The sequence below is a fragment of the Procambarus clarkii genome, chromosome 9 (genome assembly GCF_040958095.1).
Source record: "Procambarus clarkii isolate CNS0578487 chromosome 9, FALCON_Pclarkii_2.0, whole genome shotgun sequence".
In the NCBI taxonomy this organism is placed as follows: Eukaryota; Metazoa; Arthropoda; class Malacostraca; order Decapoda; family Cambaridae; genus Procambarus; species Procambarus clarkii.
The window spans coordinates 28,581,341-28,603,214 of NC_091158.1; the positions used below are offsets into that span (position 1 = coordinate 28,581,341).

The 21,874-nt window shown below is 49.2% G+C and overlaps 1 protein-coding gene across 1 annotated transcript in view; it reads left to right on the forward strand.

Annotated features, from left to right (window-relative positions):
* The window catches only part of LOC123766095 (uncharacterized), a 902,969-nt gene that overhangs the window by 384,128 nt on the left and 496,967 nt on the right, over positions 1-21,874 (forward strand). Inside the window, exons 20-21 of the mRNA XM_069321294.1 lie at positions 7,038-7,147; positions 8,221-8,383. Of these exons, the coding sequence (XP_069177395.1) occupies positions 7,038-7,147; positions 8,221-8,383 (273 nt within the window). The remainder of the gene's footprint in view (positions 1-7,037; positions 7,148-8,220; positions 8,384-21,874) is intronic.

The window sequence follows — 21,874 nt, forward strand, 5'->3', positions numbered from 1 at the left end:
AACTCCCAATGTTACAAATGTAGTTTATCATTCAATAAATGAAAAGTCAATTATTCTTTTTTCCTATTTTAAACGTACCATTGTTTTTATGTAATAATAAAACTTACTAAGATGGGACCCCAACCACTTGGGTTGGACGGTAGAGCGACGGTCTCACTTCATGCAGGTCGGCGTTCAATCCCCGACCGTCCAATTGGTTGGGCACCATTCGTTCCCCACGTCCCATCCCAAATCCTTATCCTGACCCCTTCCCAGTGCTAATACAGCCATAATGGATTGGCGCTTTCCCCTGAAAATTACCTTCCCTTACTAAGATGGGTCATTATCTAATCACAATCAACTTTAAGTATTATATAAAACTAAACATGTATACTTTATGGAGTAATAAACTTATGCATCATGAATAAATGAGCAAAAACTTTCTATCAACTCAATACAAGGATACTAAGACCAGCATGTTATCGGTGTTTTACACCTCTCTTCATAATATCACTTTCACAAAACCATATATTTTTATTTGTACACTACCCACCTAGCGTTTAATGTACATCTTAGCTTATCACACCACACAGAACATTTACTTATTTTATACTTTCTCATTATTTTCAAATAATTTATAGGAAAGTCTATTTTACAACATCTAGTGTTTACGTACTCTCTTTTTTAAATTTAACACTTATCACATGTATATATGTTTTATTCAGGTGATTTATGTTTATCTGTGTTTCATATACATTTTGTTTCATTTTTAACGGATATTTGTTATATATGAGTGTTTATGCATTTCCATGGGTATTTTATAAAATAAAATGTTTTAATCATTTCAACGGATATTTGTTATATATGGGTATTTATTCATTTCAAAGGATAATTGCTCAAATGTGAGTTTATGCATTTGAAGGGGTATTTGTTAAAGATGAGGTGTTTAAGGGGTAATGTGGGAACCGACCTGTGAGATTTATATTTATTTAATTTATATGAATTTATATTTACGTTAATTTATATACTTCGATAGCAATTTGTATAATGTTAAGTGGACTGTATTTCTGCAATAATCTCATAATCTCACAAATCGATCCTCTACACATTAGGGGGGTTTATTAGTTTATATATATGCAGCCAATCAAACTACAGAATTAACTACATACATTGAAGAGGTTCCTTATCTTATAGTACAGCAGGCTAGTCCACCAGGTATAACTAGGGTGTAGACACCAAATTATCCTCTTTGAGGTAGCTTCCATCACCCAGTAACTGGTGCACAAAATCTTGCATCCTCGTCTTGACCTGTCAAAAGTGCGCTAGCTGTGAAGCCAGATACCTATATATGACAAGCTATATCAGAGAAAACTGTACATGGAACATTGAAGACCTGGCTTAATTACCTTTAGTTTGAGGCTTCCACGTGCTCTAACCGGTTCACCCTATATAATGACATTAATGGCCACTAATGATAGATAATGGGTTTCGGAAAGAACACTTAACTTGATTTGTAGACAGCGTGTTGATAATGGTACACTTCTGGTTTCCATAACACTACGTCCAAGTAAATTAACAGGAGCCGAATTTGCTCCCGTGTGAGCCTCTGGTCTAGTCTCAACAATGGCTGCATCTAACACTCCATACTATTGACGCCTGGCCGACATGGTCCAGATATGATAGGAGCCAAATTTGCTCCACACGTCTCGGAGGTGACACAACAATGGCTGCCCTCCTTCCCCACTCTGACGCCTGGCTTACATTGTCCACATGTCAGAAAGTGATAGAAGGGTCACATTTACTCTACTTTAATATTGATAATTAAGTTAATTTATATAAGATGTTTTTATGATGGTAAAGTCCAAAGACTAATGTATTTAAGAATAATTCCCACCATAATAGGTGGAGAATATAATAGTATGTGGTGATGATATCCCGTTTTCTATAGACGGTAATTCCACTACAAGTTACGTTTTCTATGGGTAACTTGTTTGTACAACACAGCTATTATCTGTATGATTATTAAATGGTGTTGGATTTTCCGACATAATTCCCCAGGGGCTGCTCACGGGTCGAAGTCCTAATTAGAACAGACGAACACCGATACTCCTCCTTCGAATTATTTGATTAATTTGATGTTAGTAGTTAGTAATCACACATTTGTGTGTCTGTTCGTACAGGATGGATGTCCCGTACTAGAGTTGCAGGGGTTAGAAGTCTAATGCGATTTCATTTCCCTGTCAACTCTTGAAAGGCTAATATTCAAGCCTTATTACATATTATTTAACCCAGAAGACTGAATGTGATCAAGTACTACAGTCAAGTATGATTCAGGGACTGCAGTGAGATCAGTGACATTAGATATAACTTGAAGTTTGTTCAGGTAACTAGTCACTGATATATAAACACTGAGGCCCATGGAATACATCTTGATTAAATAATAAATGTATCAAATCAGTCATCAGATTTATTGGGGTTTAATTTAGTTAATTGATTCAGAAGATTGAATAGCTCATCATTAAAGTAAAGTATGGTTCTGAGACTGCAGTGGGTTCAGTGACATTGGTCGCAGTGACTTGTAGCTGTTTTAGGCTACTGTTCACTGATTTGCCACTGAGGCCTCATGAACTCATCTTCAGCTTTATATGATGATACTAACATCAACCTCTGTTGGTATAGTCAGCTGTAATCTCCTTAGTATAATGCTACTGGAGAAATATAATCAGCTGACAAATTTAGATTTCTATTGGTATTGTTTATCTGCAGGCATAGGTCTCCTCAGGCTTGATACTGGGCCTGAGAGTAATTTACCTCCTGCAGAGTTTAACATGGTTATACCCTGATATTTAGTAGGGCTACCGATGAATCGATGACAATAGTCTGTCCCTACAAGGAGACCGAAGTCGGTGAGGTGATCAGACTTAATATTATCTGCCAATTTTATTCCTCTATTTCTCAGGAATTTGGCTGTTGCTCTCAGACCTTGAACTTGTAGGTCTACTGGTATTTTGTCCACCACAATGGCTTGTACTCTACAGACGTACCTGCCTAAACGTACTGATGGTTGTACCACCTGGTAGACTTGAGGTCCTGCATCTGTTACAAACCCTGAGATGTTGAATGACATCTGGGCTACAGGGCTTAATTGTAATTCATCTGCCAACCTTTTAGTGATGTATGTTCTCTGGGATCCTTGGTCAAACAACCCACGGGTATGGACCTTGGCCCTCTTATTCAGGATGGTAATTTGGGCAGTAGGCAAAGTCGTATTACCTTTAGACTTTGCCGATTGGACACTTTTTGTTTGTTGCACCTTGCAGTACTGTACTGTGGTGGGAATGCTATCTTCCACCTTGGGGTTTGGAGACGTTGTTTTGGTGTCTCTGCACAATGCTGCATGGTGTTGACCTTTGTTACACCTATTACAAGGGTGTAATTGGGTATCACAATCCTTGATGTTATGTTTCCTGAGGCACCTCGTGCAATGTTGCAAATCTTTGAGTCGCTCAACACGGGCGTCACTATCAGGAAAATTAGGGCAGTGGTACATTGAATGTTTCTCATTGCAGAACAAACATGTTCCATAGCTTCCAGTACCCTTTGGTGTCACGTTCTTGGATGACACAGTAACTATAGGCTTGGAGGGTCCCACTGCATATACGCCCACACTGCCACTGTTCCACTTTGGTGTTGAATTATATTGTCTAGATTGATTTGGAGTACCTTTGGTACTCTGTAATTTACTATTATTGGTTTCTGAGGGTTTACTTGGTGGTTTTAATTTGTCATGTGTTCGTAATTGATGAACTACTGACTTTAAACCTTCAGATATTTCATTCATGGATAAGATACTTTTATTGTAATGAGCACTCATTTGTCTCAATATGTCCCTAGGTATTTTCTCCTGGACAATTATTTTCAAGACCCACTCAGCCCCGTTTGTATCTGCTGTCAGGCTGAGGGCATTGATCAATGATTCTACCTCCAGCTTGAAGACTTGGAGTGAATCAGCTGAAGCCTCCGGTGGGGGTAAATGCAACAGCTCATGAACTAAATGTGATGTTCTTACTTCTGGATCAGCATAATTATCCTTGAGGAGTTTTACTGCCAGATCATAGCCGTCATTAGTTAATCTCAGATGGGATACTACTGTTTTAGCCTCACCTGATAATTGGCCTTGCAAATAAGAGAATTTACTACTCTTTGGTAAAGATTGTTTTGAGTCTACAAGGTCACCGAATTTGTTCCAAAATTCGTCCCAATCTTCCTCATCTTTTCCTGAGAAAGTGGGTAAATTAATTGGAGGGAGTCGAGCTTCTGCTTGACTCGTATTAGATGCAACTGTTGTTGTTGTTGCTGTTGCCTTGTTCTGGGCAATTAATTTGACATAAGGCTGTAACGTGGCCTGAGTGTGATCTTCATAATTCGCAAGATCAACCATAATGTCGTCTATTTCTGTTTCTGATAAATTGGTGTTGGCAAGTTCAGCCACATATGTTGCTATTTGACATTTGATTTGCTCAAATTTACCTGCAGCTGCTTGATAATAGCTTTCCAGGTCAGCATAATCAACTGTTGATTGTTGTGACAAATCTTCACATTTCTTGATCTGTCTTGTTAAGTGGCCTTTAAGACCTGCAAGGGTTCTTTTCATTCTCCCTGCATTATCCATACTGGCTAGTTGGTGAAGCCTTGTGGGACTTGTACTTGGGCTGCTCATAATACTGAACAAACACTAATGATAGCCTAGGGTAAATTCTGCACTCACTAGGCAATAATCCTACCTCTACTAGAGGTTAGCACTTAAAATTAATACACATTATATATATACAATCATCCACACTAATGATTTGAGTGATAAACCAGTGTCACTGGAAGTACCTTTAGGTTAGCTCTTCTATATCACCCTAGGATGGAATTGACACTAATTAATCACTCAAAGGTGTAATGATCATAAGTAAATTATTATATACACAACTCAACTCGAGTTGATAAAAATTACACCCAAAATAGGGTCTGGACCATTCATTAATGGTGTTAGGTTGATCAATATAGTACAACTGACTATGGTAATAATGGGACTAGGATGAGCAATAATAGTTCAACTAGTCATATCCTACCCTGTTGTGGGTTGGCAATTAGTAAATATTATACTGTGATCACTAGTGCAATATATATTAAATAATTCTCTATCTTGGAGAAATAATATACACAATTATTGATAATAGCCTCTTAATTAGCCTCTATGAAACTTCTAATATTATCAAGAAGTATTAAATATTATTAGTGACCTCGCGAAATAAAGTCCACAAAATTCGTGGATAATCTCTCGCGAAATGTAACACCACGAAATCCGTGAACAATCTTGCGAGGACACTAATTTGGCTGGCTTCTATATTAGCGCTGTCATTTCACAGAATAACACGCCACCAAATCTGTGGGTGTGCATGAAACCGCTGACTAAGGCTTAACTGAACTGAGCGGGGCTCGTGAACTCGCACGAGTCAACGCCGCCGTCTTAACTGGCTTTGTTTAAATAACACTGCACTAGTATATTTAATGAATCCACTGGTTAACTGGTTCATCCGGTACTAAGATGACCAAATGTGGGTTCAAAGGATCAAATAATCTGTCATCCGGTTCGAAGATGACCAAATAATGTGGGAACCGACCTGTGAGATTTATATTTATTTAATTTATATGAATTTATATTTACGTTAATTTATATACTTCGATAGCAATTTGTATAATGTTAAGTGGACTGTATTTCTGCAATAATCTCATAATCTCACAAATCGATCCTCTACACATTGGGGGGGGGTTTATTAGTTTATATATATGCAGCCAATCAAACTACAGAATTAACTACATACATTGAAGAGGTTCCTTATCTTATAGTACAGCAGGCTAGTCCACCAGGTATAACTAGGGTGTAGACACCAAATTATCCTCTTTGAGGTAGCTTCCATCACCCAGTAACTGGTGCACAAAATCTTGCATCCTCGTCTTGACCTGTCAAAAGTGCGCTAGCTGTGAAGCCAGATACCTATATATGACAAGCTATATCAGAGAAAACTGTACATGGAACATTGAAGACCTGGCTTAATTACCTTTAGTTTGAGGCTTCCACGTGCTCTAACCGGTTCACCCTATATAATGACATTAATGGCCACTAATGATAGATAATGGGTTTCGGAAAGAACACTTAACTTGATTTGTAGACAGCGTGTTGATAATGGTACACTTCTGGTTTCCATAACACTACGTCCAAGTAAATTAACAGGAGCCGAATTTGCTCCCGTGTGAGCCTCTGGTCTAGTCTCAACAATGGCTGCATCTAACACTCCATACTATTGACGCCTGGCCGACATTGTCCAGATATGATAGGAGCCAAATTTGCTCCACACGTCTCGGAGGTGACACAACAATGGCTGCCCTCCTTCCCCACTCTGACGCCTGGCTTACATTGTCCACATGTCAGAAAGAGATAGAAGGGTCACATTTACTCTACTTTAATATTGATAATTAAGTTAATTTATATAAGATGTTTTTATGATGGTAAAGTCCAAAGACTAATGTATTTAAGAATAATTCCCACCATAATAGGTGGAGAATATAATAGTATGTGGTGATGATATCCCGTTTTCTATAGACGGTAATTCCACTACAAGTTACGTTTTCTATGGGTAACTTGTTTGTACAACACAGCTATTATCTGTATGATTATTAAATGGTGTCGGATTTTCCGACAGGTAACGCACACGCCTTCACGCTTGGCGTGCAATTAATCATGCTCATCCATCAGTCATCCCTGAATCATCCATCTCCGCCGATGGAGGGGACCCTCTACGGCGTCAATCACCCTACTATATATCAGTTCTTCATGTGAATAAGCTTGCCACTCATCAGCCAGAACTTGCCACATAGTGGATTCTGTCACCTGTTATATACATGATGTTTATACAGTTTCTTACGAGTAATAATAATAGTAGATTACTGTCTTTGTTTCTTTGCATACTGTGCCCTGCCACACTAACGTTGCCCTGCTCTCTTCGCAGCCTCGGTTGTCAACGACCCTAACCTCAAGCGTATAGAGGGCCACATAGGCCTGGGCAGCATGGTGTACGGGGTCAAGGCCGAGCTGTTGATGGTGACGGACGGCGGCCATGTGAGTCATCAAGCGCACGGTCTCAACACATTACACCACCTCATACTCATACTGTGTATGAGTATGAGGTGGTGTAATGTTAATATTAATTTAACATATTAATTTTGTTAATTTACTATTGCATATTTATTTACATATACAGTTTGACTGTGGGAATAATAATAATAATGACATTTGAACGTGGGCCACATGACCCTACAACTCACACACCTGGAGAAACTCACACACCTGGAGAAACTCACACACCTGGAGAAACTCACACACCTGGAGAAACTCTCACACCTGGAGAAACTCACACACCTGGAGAAACTCACACAACTGGAGAAACTCTCACACCTGGAGAAACTCACACACCTGGAGAAACTCACACAACTGGAGAAACTCTCACACCTGGAGAAACTCACACAACTGGAGAAACTCACACAACTGGAGAAACTCACACAACTGGAGAAACTCACACAACTGGAGAAACTCACACAACTGGAGAAACTCTCACACCTGGAGAAACTCACACAACTGGAGAAACTCACACAACTGGAGAAACTCACACAACTGGAGAAACTCACACAACTGGAGAAACTCACACAACTGGAGAAACTCTCACACCTGGAGAAACTCACACAACTGGAGAAACTCACACAACTGGAGAAACTCTCACACCTGGAGAAACTCACACAACTGGAGAAACTCACACAACTGGAGAAACTCTCACACCTGGAGAAACTCACACAACTGGAGAAACTCACACACCTGGAGAAACTCACACAACTGGAGAAACTCACACAACTGGAGAAACTCACACAACTGGAGAAACTCTCACACCTGGAGAAACTCACACAACTGGAGAAACTCACACAACTGGAGAAACTCTCACACCTGGAGAAACTCACACAACTGGAGAAACTCACACAACTGGAGAAACTCTCACACCTGGAGAAACTCACACAACTGGAGAAACTCACACACCTGGAGAAACTCACACAACTGGAGAAACTCACACAACTGGAGAAACTCACACACCTGGAGAAAGTCACACACCTGGAGAAGCTAATAGGGTAACTTACACCGTGCAGGTGAGCGTGAAGCCTCGCCTGGTGGTAGCCTACCCGGGGCAGCAGGAGGACGCCTTACTAGAGGGTTATGTTGCCCGCTACTTCTCCGACAAGGTCACCAGTGTCACCCTTGACCTCTTCTCTGAAGGAACACTCAAGGAATACCTTGATGTTGCTCTCAAAGGTCAGTATGTTGCACGAAGTTGTTACATTTCATTGTTACCTTATGAATTGTGAATTGTTCTTGTGTTGGAGTTAGCAGCGTCCTCTGTCGTCCTCAAGACTAGCACTACCACAACAACGAGGTTACGTTACTTTACTCTCTTCCTGTGGCACGATAGATACAGCTAATTCAACAGCCTAGTATAACCACGGAATCTTATCCGTAATCGCGGGCCGAATAATGACACTAACTAAACAGAAGTATTCCCTCTGATGACACAAGCTTGTTCCCAATATTTTCTCACATTTCTCCCTGCAAGATAAATACTATAATCACAATTTGCTCTGACACTCGCAGCCCTTTCTGTGAGATAACAAGAGTAACTAGGTGGGTGATTCATCACTAATAACCCCACTATCAAGTTTTACATTAACACTTATTTCTCAAGACACAAACAACAATAGTAAAAGTACATTACTTGAATTCAATAACAACTACGTTAATTGAATGTCCACAGCAGTCAGCAACAATTCAATTACGTTAACAATCGTTTACGTTTAAAATACGTTTTCATATGCACCAATCACAGACAAGCATTTCCAGGTGCCTGGTGCCTCGACGAATCCCGACTCGCCTCGAGGCAGCACAATCTTCTACAACATGGCACAAGTGGGCTGGTTGTGGGAGGATCGGCTCACGGCCGTTGACCCTCCAACCCCCCCCCCCCCTCTTCTTTTACACTTGTTAAAAAATTAACATGAATTAATTTTTTTGCTACAGCTTCCCTTACAGACATGCCACAGCGACCACTTTATCTTTGCTGGAAACCTCTTGTCAAGGGCTGCCCGTAGACACCTATCATGACTGTCGAGGTTGAGTACATCTCAAACTTGTGCCCCGTGAACACCCCTGAGCATGGGTCTCTCCTCTCATGTGCACACTCACATCAGTGCACAAGGGAGCTGGAAAGTCCACCTTCTGACACAGATAACTAACACCACACTAGCAGCGTGCCCCGCTCACCAGCACGTGACTAACACCACACTAGCAGCGTGCCCCGTCCACCAGCAGGTGACTAACACCACACTAGCAGCGTGCCCCGTCCACCAGCAGGTGACTAACACCACACTAGCAGCGTGCCCCGTCCTCCAGCAGGTGACTAACACCACACTAGCAGCGTGCCCCGTCCTCCAGCAGGTGACTAACACCTCACTAGCAGCGTGCCCCGTCCACCAGCAGGTGACTAACACCACACTAGCAGCGTGCCCCGTCCACCAGCAGGTGACTAACACCACACTAGCAGCGTGCCCCGTCCTCCAGCAGGTGACTAACACCACACTAGCAGCGTGCCCCGTCCTCCAGCAGGTGACTAACACCACACTAGCAGCGTGCCCCGTCCACCAGCAGGTGACTAACACCACACTAGCAGCGTGCCCCGTCCACCAGCAGGTGACTAACACCACACTAGCAGCGTGCCCCGTCCTCCAGCAGGTGACTAACACCACACTAGCAGCGTGCCCCGTCCTCCAGCAGGTGACTAACACCACACTAGCAGCGTGCCCCGTCCTCCAGCAGGTGACTAACACCACACTAGCAGCGTGCCCCGTCCACCAGCAGGTGACTAACACCACACTAGCAGCGAGCCCCGTCCACCAGCAGGTGACTAACACCACACTAGCAGCGAGCCCCGTCCTCCAGCAGGTAATACCGTGTCCTCTGGTCCTACTGTGTCCTCTGGTCCTACCGTGTCCTCTGGTCCTACCGTGTCCTCTGGTCCTACTGTGTCCTCTGGTCCTACCGTGTCCTCTGGTCCTACCGTGTCCTCTGGTCCTACCGTGTCCTCTGGTCCTATCGTGTCCTCTGGTCCTACCGTGTCCTCAGGTCCTACCATGTCCTCTGGTCCTACCGTGTCCTCAGGTCCTACCGTGTCCTCTGGTCCTACCGTGTCCTCAGGTCCTACCATGTCCTCTGGTCCTACCGTGTCCTCAGGTCCTACCGTGTCCTCTGGTCCTACCGTGTCCTCTGGTCCTACCGTGTCCTCTGGTCCTACCGTGTCCTCTGGTCCTACTGTGTCCTCTGGTCCTACTGTGTCCTCTGGTCATACCGTGTCCTCTGGTCCTACCATGTCCTCTGGTCCTACTGTGTCCTCTGGTCCTACCGTGTCTTCTGGTCCTACCATGTCCTCTGGTCCTACCATGTACTCTGGTCCTACTGTGTCCTCTGGTCCTACCATGTCTTCTGGTCCTACCATGTCCTCTGGTCCTACCGTGTCTTCTGGTCCTACCGTGTCCTCTGGTCCTACCGTGTCTTCTGGTCCTACCATGTCCTCTGGTCCTACCGTGTCCTCTGGTCCTACCGTGTCCTCTGGTCCTACCGTGTCCTCTGGTCCTACCGTGTCTTCTGGTCCTACCATGTCCTCTGGTCCTACCGTGTCCTCTGGTCCTACCGTGTCCTCTGGTCCTACCGTGTCTTCTGGTCCTACAATGTCCTCTCGTCATACCGTGTGCTCTGGTCCTACCGTGTCCTCTGGTCCTACCGTGTCCTCTGGTCCTACCGTGTCCTCTGGTCCTACCGTGTCCTCTGGTCATACCGTGTCCTCTGGTCCTACCGTGTCCTCTGGTCCTACCGTGTCTTCTGGTCCTACAATGTCCTCTGGTCCTACCGTGTCCTCTGGTCCTACTGTGTCCTCTGGTCCTACCGTGTCTTCTGGTCCTACAATGTCCTCTGGTCCTACCGTGTCCTCTGGTCCTACCGTGTCCTCTGGTCCTACTGTGTCCTCTGGTCCTACCGTGTCCTCTGGTCCTACCGTGTCCTCTGGTCCTACTGTGTCCTCTGGTCCTACTGTGTCCTCTGGTCATACCGTGTCCTCTGGTCCTACCGTGTCCTCTGGTCCTACCGTGTCTTCTGGTCCTACAATGTCCTCTGGTCCTACCGTGTCCTCTGGTCCTACTGTGTCTTCTGGTCCTACAATGTCATCTGGTCCTACTGTGTCCTCTGGTCATACCGTGTCCTCTGGTCCTACCGTGTCCTCTGGTCCTACTGTGTCCTCTGGTCCTACTGTGTCCTCTGGTCATACCGTGTCCTCTGGTCCTACCGTGTCCTCTGGTCCTACCGTGTCTTCTGGTCCTACAATGTCCTCTGGTCCTACCGTGTCCTCTGGTCCTACTGTGTCTTCTGGTCCTACAATGTCATCTGGTCCTACTGTGTCCTCTGGTCATACCGTGTCCTCTAGTCCTACCGTGCCCTCAGGTCCTTTCTGTGTCCTCAGGTCCTACCGTGTCCTCTGGTCCTACCGTGTCCTCTGGTCCTTCTGTGTCCTCTGGTCCTATCGTGTCTTCTGGTCCTACCGTGTCCTCTGGTCCTACTGTGTCCTCAGGTCCTACCGTGTCCTCTGGTCCTACTGTGTCCTCTGGTCCTACCGTGTCCTCTGGTCCTTCTGTGTCTTCTGGTCCTACCGTGTCCTCTGGTCCTACTGTGTCCTCAGGTCCTACCGTGTCCTCTGGTCCTACTGTGTCCTCAGGTCCTACCGTGTCCTCTGGTCCTTCTGTGTCTTCTGGTCCTACCGTGTCCTCTGGTCCTTCTGTGTCTTCTGGTCCTACCGTGTCCTCAGGTCCTACCGTGTCGTCAGGTCCTACCGTGTCCTCAGGTCCTACCGTGTCGTCAGGTCCTACCGTGTCCTCTGGTCTTACTGTGTCCTCAGGTCCTACCGTGTCCTCTGGTCCTACTGTGTCCTCAGGTCCTACCGTGTCCTCTGGTCCTACCGTGTCCTCTGGTCCTTCTGTGTCTTCTGGTCCTACCGTGTCCTCAGGTCCTACCGTGTCGTCAGGTCCTACCGTGTCCTCAGGTCCTACCGTGTCGTCAGGTCCTACTGTGTCCTCAGGTCCTACCGTGTCTTCTGGTCCTACCGTGTCCTCTGGTCCTACCGTGTCCTCTGGTCCTACCGTGTCCTCTGGTCCTACTGTGTCCTCTGGTCCTACTGTGTCCTCTGGTCATACCGTGTCCTCTGGTCCTACCGTGTCCTCTGGTCCTACCGTGTCTTCTGGTCCTACAATGTCCTCTGGTCCTACCGTGTCCTCTGGTCCTACTGTGTCTTCTGGTCCTACAATGTCATCTGGTCCTACTGTGTCCTCTGGTCATACCGTGTCCTCTGGTCCTACCGTGCCCTCAGGTCCTTTCTGTGTCCTCGGGTCCTACCGTGTCCTCTGGTCCTACCGTGTCCTCTGGTCCTTCTGTGTCCTCTGGTCCTATCGTGTCTTCTGGTCCTACCGTGTCCTCTGGTCCTACTGTGTCCTCAGGTCCTACCGTGTCCTCTGGTCCTACTGTGTCCTCTGGTCCTACCGTGTCCTCTGGTCCTTCTGTGTCTTCTGGTCCTACCGTGTCCTCTGGTCCTACTGTGTCCTCAGGTCCTACCGTGTCCTCTGGTCCTACTGTGTCCTCAGGTCCAACCGTGTCCTCTGGTCCTTCTGTGTCTTCTGGTCCTACCGTGTCCTCAGGTCCTACCGTGTCGTCAGGTCCTACCGTGTCCTCAGGTCCTACCGTGTCGTCAGGTCCTACCGTGTCCTCTGGTCTTACTGTGTCCTCAGGTCCTACCGTGTCCTCTGGTCCTATTGTGTCCTCAGGTCCTACCGTGTCCTCTGGTCCTACCGTGTCCTCTGGTCCTACCGTGTCCTCTAGTCCTACCGTGTCCTCTGGTCGTACCGTGTCCTCTGGTCCTACCATGTCCTCTGGTCCTACCGTGTCCTCCGGTCCTTCCGTGTCCTCTGGTCCTACCGTGTCCTCTGGTCCTACCGTGTCCTCTAGTCCTACCGCGTCCTCTGGTCGTACCGTGTCCTCTGGTCCTACCGTGTCCTCTGGTCCTACCGTGTCCTCTGGTCCTACCGTGTCCTCTGGTCCTACCATGTCCTCTAGTCCTACCGTGTCCTCTGGTCGTACCGTGTCCTCTGGTCCTACCGTGTCCTCTAGTCCTACCGTGTCCTCTGGTCGTACCGTGTCCTCTGGTCCTACCGTGTCCTCTGGTCCTACCGTGTCCTTTGGTCCTACCGTGTCCTCTGGTCCTACCGTGTCCTCTGGTCGTACCGTGTCCTCTGGTCCTACCGTGTCCTCTGGTCCTACCGTGTCCTCTGGTCCTACCGTGTCCTCTGGTCCTACCGTGTCCTCTGGTCCTACCGTGTCCTCTGGTCCTACCGTGTCCTCTGGTCCTACCGTGTCTTCTGGTCCTACAATATCCTCTGGTCCTACCGTGTCCTCTGGTCCTACCGTGTCCTCTGGTCCTACTGTGTCCTCTGGTCCTACTGTGTCCTCTGGTCCTACCGTGTCTTCTGGTCCTACAATGTCCTCTGGTCCTACCGTGTCCTCTGGTCCTACCGTGTCCTCAGGTCCTACCGTGTCCTCTGGTCCTACCGTGTCCTCTGGTCCTACTGTGTCCTCTGGTCCTACCGTGTCTTCTGGTCCTACAATGTCCTCTGGTCCTACCGTGTCCTCTGGTCCTACTGTGTCCTCTGGTCCTACTGTGTCCTCTGGTCATACCGTGTCCTCAGGTCCTACCGTGTCCTCTGGTCCTACCGTGTCTTCTGGTCCTACCGTGTCCTCTGGTCATACCGTGTCCTCTGGTCCTACCGTGTCCTCTGGTCCTACCGTGTCTTCTGGTCCTACAATGTCCTCTGGTCCTACCGTGTCCTCTGGTCCTACTGTGTCCTCTGGTCCTACCGTGTCTTCTGGTCCTACAATGTCCTCTGGTCCTACCGTGTCCTCTGGTCCTACCGTGTCCTCTGGTCCTACTGTGTCCTCTGGTCCTACCGTGTCCTCTGGTCCTACTGTGTCCTCTGGTCCAACTGTGTCCTCTGGTCATACCGTGTCCTCTGGTCCTACCGTGTCCTCTGGTCCTACTGTGTCCTCTGGTCCTACTGTTTCCTCTGGTCATACCGTGTCCTCTGGTCCTACCGTGTCCTCTGGTCCTACCGTGTCTTCTGGTCCTACAATGTCCTCTGGTCCTACCGTGTCCTCTGGTCCTACTGTGTCTTCTGGTCCTACAATGTCATCTGGTCCTACTGTGTCCTCTGGTCATACCGTGTCCTCTGGTCCTACCGTGTCCTCTGGTCCTACCGTGTCCTCTGGTCCTTCTGTGTCCTCTGGTCCTATCGTGTCTTCTGGTCCTACCGTGTCCTCTGGTCCTACTGTGTCCTCAGGTCCTACCGTGTCCTCTGGTCCTACTGTGTCCTCTGGTCCTACCGTGTCCTCTGGTCCTTCTGTGTCTTCTGGTCCTTCTGTGTCTTCTGGTCCTACCGTGTCCTCTGGTCCTACCGTGTCCTCAGGTCCTACCGTGTCCTCTGGTCCTACCGTGTCCTCAGGTCCTACCGTGTCTTCTGGTCCTACCGTGTCCTCTGGTCCTTCTGTGTCTTCTGGTCCTACCGTGTCCTCAGGTCCTACCGTGTCGTCAGGTCCTACCGTGTCCTCAGGTCCTACCTTGTCGTCAGGTCCTACCGTGTCCTCTGGTCTTACTGTGTCCTCAGGTCCTACCGTGTCCTCTGGTCCTACTGTGTCCTCAGGTCCTACCGTGTCCTCTGGTCCTACCGTGTCCTCTGGTCCTTCTGTGTCTTCTGGTCCTACCGTGTCCTCAGGTCCTACCGTGTCGTCAGGTCCTACCGTGTCCTCAGGTCCTACCGTGTCGTCAGGTCCTACTGTGTCCTCAGGTCCTACCGTGTCTTCTGGTCCTACCGTGTCCTCTGGTCCTACCGTGTCCTCTGGTCCTACCGTGTCCTCTGGTCGTACTGTGTCCTCTGGTCCTACTGTGTCCTCTGGTCATACCGTGTCCTCTGGTCCTACCGTGTCCTCTGGTCCTACCGTGTCTTCTGGTCCTACAATGTCCTCTGGTCCTACCGTGTCCTCTGGTCCTACTGTGTCTTCTGGTCCTACAATGTCATCTGGTCCTACTGTGTCCTCTGGTCATACCGTGTCCTCTGGTCCTTCCGTGCCCTCAGGTCCTTTCTGTGTCCTCAGGTCCTACCGTGTCCTCTGGTCCTACCGTGTCCTCTGGTCCCTCTGTGTCCTCTGGTCCTATCGTGTCTTCTGGTCCTACCGTGTCCTCTGGTCCTACTGTGTCCTCAGGTCCTACCGTGTCCTCTGGTCCTACTGTGTCCTCTGGTCCTACCGTGTCCTCTGGTCCTTCTGTGTCTTCTGGTCCTACCGTGTCCTCTGGTCCTACTGTGTCCTCAGGTCCTACCGTGTCCTCTGGTCCTACTGTGTCCTCAGGTCCTACCGTGTCCTCTGGTCCTTCTGTGTCTTCTGGTCCTACCGTGTCCTCAGGTCCTACCGTGTCGTCAGGTCCTACCGTGTCCTCAGGTCCTACCGTGTCGTCAGGTCCTACCGTGTCCTCTGGTCTTACTGTGTCCTCAGGTCCTACCGTGTCCTCTGGTCCTATTGTGTCCTCAGGTCCTACCGTGTCCTCTGGTCCTACCGTGTCCTCTGGTCCTACCGTGTCCTCTAGTCCTACCGTGTCCTCTGGTCGTACCGTGTCCTCTGGTCCTACCATGTCCTCTGGTCCTACCGTGTCCTCTGGTCCTACCGTGTCCTCTGGTCCTACCGTGTCCTCTGGTCCTACCGTGTCCTCTAGTCCTACCGCGTCCTCTGGTCGTACCGTGTCCTCTGGTCCTACCGTGTCCTCTGGTCCTACCGTGTCCTCTGGTCCTACCGTGTCCTCTGGTCCTACCATGTCCTCTAGTCCTACCGTGTCCTCTGGTCGTACCGTGTCCTCTGGTCCTACCGTGTCCTCTGGTCCTACCGTGTCCTCTGGTCCTACCGTGTCCTCTGGTCCTACCGTGTCCTCTGGTCGTACCGTGTCCTCTGGTCCTACCGTGTCCTCTGGTCCTACCGTGTCCTCTGGTCCTACCGTGTCCTCTGGTCCTACCGTGTCCTCTGGTCCTACCGTGTCCTCTGGTCATACCGTGTTCTCTGGTCCTACCGTGTCCTCTGGTCCTACCGTGTCTTCTGGTCCTACAGTGTCCTCTGGTCCTACCGTGTCCTCTGGTCCTACCGTGTCCTCTGGTCCTACTGTGTCCTCTGGTCCTACTGTGTCCTCTTGTCCTACCGTGTCTTCTGGTCCTACAATGTCCTCTGGTCCTACCGTGTCCTCTGGTCCTACCGTGTCCTCAGGTCCTACCGTGTCCTCTGGTCCTACCGTGTCCTCTGGTCCTACTGTGTCCTCTGGTCCTACCGTGTCTTCTGGTCCTACAATGTCCTCTGGTCCTACCGTGTCCTCTGGTCCTACTGTGTCCTCTGGTCCTACTGTGTCCTCTGGTCATACCGTGTCCTCAGGTCCTACCGTGTCCTCTGGTCCTACCGTGTCTTCTGGTCCTACAATGTCCTCTGGTCCTACCGTGTCCTCTGGTCCTACTGTGTCTTCTGGTCCTACAATGTCAACTGGTCCTACCGTGTCCTCTGGTCCTACCGTGTCCTCAGGTCCTTTCTGTGTCCTCAGGTCCTACAGTGTCCTCTGGTCCTACCGTGTCCTCTGGTCCTTCTGTGTCCTCTGGTCCTATCGTGTCTTCTGGTCCTACCGTGTCCTCTGGTCCTTCTGTGTCCTCTGGTCCTATCGTGTCTTCTGGTCCTACCGTGTCCTCTGGTCCTACTGTGTCCTCAGGTCCTACCGTGTCCTCTGGTCCTACTGTGTCCTCAGGTCCTACTGTGTCCTCTGGTCCTACTGTGTCCTCAGGTCCTACCGTGTCCTCTGGTCCTTCTGTGTCTTCTGGTCCTACCGTGTCCTCTGGTCCTTCTGTGTCTTCTGGTCCTACCGTGTCGTCAGGTCCTACCGTGTCGTCAGGTCCTACCGTGTCCTCAGGTCCTACCGTGTCGTCAGGTCCTACCGTGTCCTCTGGTCCTACTGTGTCCTCAGGTCCTACCGTGTCCTCTGGTCCTACTGTGTCCTCAGGTCCTACCGTGTCCTCTGGTCCTACCGTGTCCTCTGGTCCTTCTGTGTCTTCTGGTCCTACCGTGTCCTCAGGTCCTACCGTGTCGTCAGGTCCTACCGTGTCCTCAGGTCCTACCGTGTCGTCAGGTCCTACTGTGTCCTCAGGTCCTACCGTGTCTTCTGGTCCTACCGTGTCCTCTGGTCCTACCATGTCCTCTGGTCCTACCGTGTCCTCTGGTCCTACCGTATCCTCTGGTCCTACCGTGTCCTCTAGTCCTACCGTGTCCTCTGGTCGTACCGTGTCCTCTGGTCCTACCATGTCCTCCGGTCTTACCGTGTCCTCTGGTCCTACCGTGTCCTCTGGTCCTACCGTGTCCTCTGGTCCTACCGTGTCCTCTGGTTCTACCGTGTCCTCTGTGTCTTCTGGTCCTACCGTGTCCTCAGGTCCTACCGTGTCGTCAGGTCCTACCGTGTCCTCAGGTCCTACCGTGTCGTCAGGTCCTACTGTGTCCTCAGGTCCTACCGTGTCTTCTGGTCCTACCGTGTCCTCTGGTCCTACCATGTCCTCTGGTCCTACCGTGTCCTCTGGTCCTACCGTGTCCTCTGGTCCTACCGTGTCCTCTGGTCGTACCGTGTCCTCTGGTCCTACCGTGTCCTCTGGTCCTACCGTGTCCTCTGGTCCTACCGTGTCCTCTGGTCCTACCGTGTCCTCTGGTCCTACCGTGTCCTCTAGTCCTACCGTGTCCTCTGGTCCTACCGTGTCCTCTGGTCGTACCGTGTCCTCTGGTCCTACCGTGTCCTCTGGTCCTGCCGTGTCCTCTGGTCCTACCGTGTCCTCTGGTCCTACCGTGTCCTCTGGTCCTACCGTGTCCTCTGGTCCTACCATGTCCTCTAGTCCTACCGTTTCCTCTGGTCGTACCGTGTCCTCTGGTCCTACCGTGTCCTCTGGTCCTACCGTGTCCTCTGGTCCTACCGTGTCCTCTGGTTCTACCGTGTCCTACTGTGTCCTCTGGTCCTACCGTGTCCTCTGGTCCTACCGTGTCCTCTGGTCCTACCGTGTCCTCTGGTCCTACCGTGTCCTCTGGTCCTACTGTGTCCTCTGGTCCTACCGTGTCCTCTGGTTCTACCGTGTCCTCTGGTCCTACCGTGTCCTCTGGTCCTACCGTGTCCTCTGGTCCTACCGTGTCCTCTGGTCCTACCGTGTCCTCTGGTCCTACCGTACACAAGTTATAGATGCTGCTCGTGTGCACACATGTTATGGATTTAGATGATGCTTGTATGTACTCAAGTTATAGTACAGATGGTGCTCGTGTGTACGCAAGTTATAGTACAGATGCTGCTCGTGTGTACTCAAGTTATAGTACAGATGGTGCTCGTGTGTACTCAAGTTATAGTACAGATGATGCTCGTGTGTACTCAAGTTATAGTACAGATGGTGCTCGTGTGTACTCAAGTTATAGTACAGATGGTGCTCGTGTGTACTCAAGTTATAGTACAGATGGTGCTCGTGTGTACTCAAGTTATAGAACAGATGGTGCTCGTGTGTACTCAAGTTATAGTACAGATGATGCTCGTGTGTACTCAAGTTATAGTACAGATGGTGCTCGTGTGTACTCAAGTTATAGTACAGATGGTGCTCGTGTGTACTCAAGTTATAGTACAGATGGTGCTCGTGTGTACTCAAGTTATAGTTCAGATGGTGCTCGTGTGTACTCAAGTTATAGTACAGATGGTGCTCGTGTGTACGCAAGTTATAGTTCAGATGGTGCTCGTGTGTACTCAAGTTATAGTACAGATGATGCTCGTGTGTACTCAAGTTATAGTACAGATGGTGCTCGTGTGTACGCAAGTTATAGTACAGATGGTGCTCGTGTGTACTCAAGTTATAGTACAGATGGTGCTCGTGTGTACTCAAGTTATAGTACAGATGGTGCTCGTGTGTACTCAAGTTATAGTACAGATGGTGCTCGTGTGTACTCAAGTTATAGTACAGATGGTGCTCGTGTGTACTCAAGTTATAGTACAGATGGTGCTCGTGTGTACTCAAGTTATAGTACAGATGGTGCTCGTGTGTACTCAAGTTATAGAACAGATGGTGCTCGTGTGTACGCAAGTTATAGTACAGATGGTGCTCGTGTGTACTCAAGTTATAGTACAGATGGTGCTCGTGTGTACTCAAGTTATAGTACAGATGGTGCTCGTGTGTACTCAAGTTATAGTACAGATGGTGCTCGTGTGTACTCAAGTTATAGTACAGATGGTGCTCGTGTGTACTCAAGTTATAGTACAGATGGTGCTCGTGTGTACTCAAGTTATAGTACAGATGGTGCTCGTGTGTACTCAAGTTATAGTACAGATGCTGCTCGTGTGTACGCAAGTTATAGTACAGATGGTGCTCGTGTGTACTCAAGTTATAGTACAGATGGTGCTCGTGTGTACTCAAGTTATAGTACAGATGGTGCTCGTGTGTACTCAAGTTATAGTACAGATGGTGCTCGTGTGTACGCAAGTTAATGCTTGACTTCATGGGGTTCGTGTCCTCCTTGATATACACACCACGAGTCAGACATACACACCTCCAGGATCTCACACAGCTTGAGGGATTAAGAACATAATAACACGAGAATAAAGGAAACTGCAGAAGGCCTCTCGGCCCATACCATTCGGCACTTATTTCTACCCCCATAAACTGATATGTCTGACTTACGCTTGAAACAATCCAAGGATCACATAGAGAATGTGATTCACTGATCAGTTATTCCTTCTGAAGAACGTTTGGGACACCTTGGCAAATAGTTGCCTTTTGAGATTATTATGAAAAGTGATTGATGTAGATTGCTTGGTCTGCTGCTAATTATTTCAGTGACTTAACGCTAGGAATGTTGCGGACGTTCCATCCACTACGACTGACTTAGGAATATGCTGGGTAACTCCCGTCTCCTTGGCTGACTGTGACGGGCGGAGCTGGGTAACTCCCGTCTCCTTGGCTGACTGTGACGGGTGGAGCTGGGTAACTCCCGTCTCCTTGGCTGACTGTGACGGGTGGAGCTGGGTAACTCCCGTCTCCTTGGCTGACTGTGACGGGTGGAGCTGGGTATTACCGTCTCCTTGGCTGACTGTGACGGGTGGAGCTGGGTATTACCGTCTCCTTGGCTGGCTGTGACGGGTGGAGCTGGGTAACTCCCGTCTCCTTGGCTGGCTGTGACGGGTGGAGCTGGGTAACTCCCGTCTCCTTGGCTGGCTGTGACGGGTGGAGCTGGGTATTACCGTCTCCTTGGCTGACTGTGACGGGTAGAGCTGGTTAACTCCCGTCTCCTTGGCTGACTGTGACGGGTGGAGCTGGGTATTACCGTCTCCTTGGCTGACTGTGACGGGTGGAGCTGGGTATTACCGTCTCCTTGGCTGACTGTGACGGGTAGAGCTGGTTAACTCCCGTCTCCTTGGCTGACTGTGACGGGTGGAGCTGGGTATTACCGTCTCCTTGGCTGGCTGTGACGGGTGGAGCTGGGTATTACCGTCTCCTTGGCTGGCTGTGACGGGTGGAGCTGGGTATTACCGTCTCCTTGGCTGGCTGTGACGGGTGGAGCTGGGTATTACCGTCTCCTTGGCTGACTGTGACGGGTGGAGCTGGGTATTACCGTCTCCTTGGCTGGTTGTGACGGGTGGAGGTGGGTATTACCGTCTCCTTGGCTGACTGTGACGGGTGGAGCTGAGTATTACCGTCTCCTTGGCTGGCTGTGACGGGTGGAGCTGGGTATTACCGTCTCCTTGGCTGGCTGTGACGGGTGGAGCTGGGTATTACCGTCTCCTTGGCTGGCTGTGACGGGTGGAGCTGGGTAACTCCCGTCTCCTTGGCTGGCTGTGACGGGTGGAGCTGGGTAACTCCCGTCTCCTTGGCTGGCTGTGACGGGTGGAGCTGGGTATTACCGTCTCCTTGGCTGACTGTGACGGGTAGAGCTGGTTAACTCCCGTCTCCTTGGCTGACTGTGACGGGTGGAGCTGGGTATTACCGTCTCCTTGGCTGGCTGTGACGGGTGGAGCTGGGTATTACCGTCTCCTTGGGTGACTGTGACGGGTGGAGCTGAGTATTACCGTCTCCTTGGCTGGCTGTGACGGGTGGAGCTGGGTATTACCGTCTCCTTGGCTGACTGTGACGGGTGGAGCTGGGTATTACCGTCTCCTTGGCTGACTGTGACGGGTGGAGCTGGGTATTACCGTCTCCTTGGGTGACTGTGACGGGTGGAGCTGAGTATTACCGTCTCCTTGGCTGGCTGTGACGGGTGGAGCTGGGTATTACCGTCTCCTTGGCTGGCTGTGACGGGTGGAGCTGGGTATTACCGTCTCCTTGGCTGGCTGTGACGGGTGGAGCTGGGTATTACCCAACAACTCCATTCCTCCCTCTGACACTGTTGGAAAGGGAACGCCCAGAGTGATCAGTTGCCCCTTCTGAAATGTACCAGTTGCTGAAATGTGCACAATGAACCTATTATGAAATAGGTCAGTTGCCAAATCTGTGGTTGAATATTTGGGATGCTCCAGGTCAATTGGCTCACCTACTCTGCAGTTGATTGATAGGAACAGCCTGGGTTTTATCCCCCTCCTTCAATTTT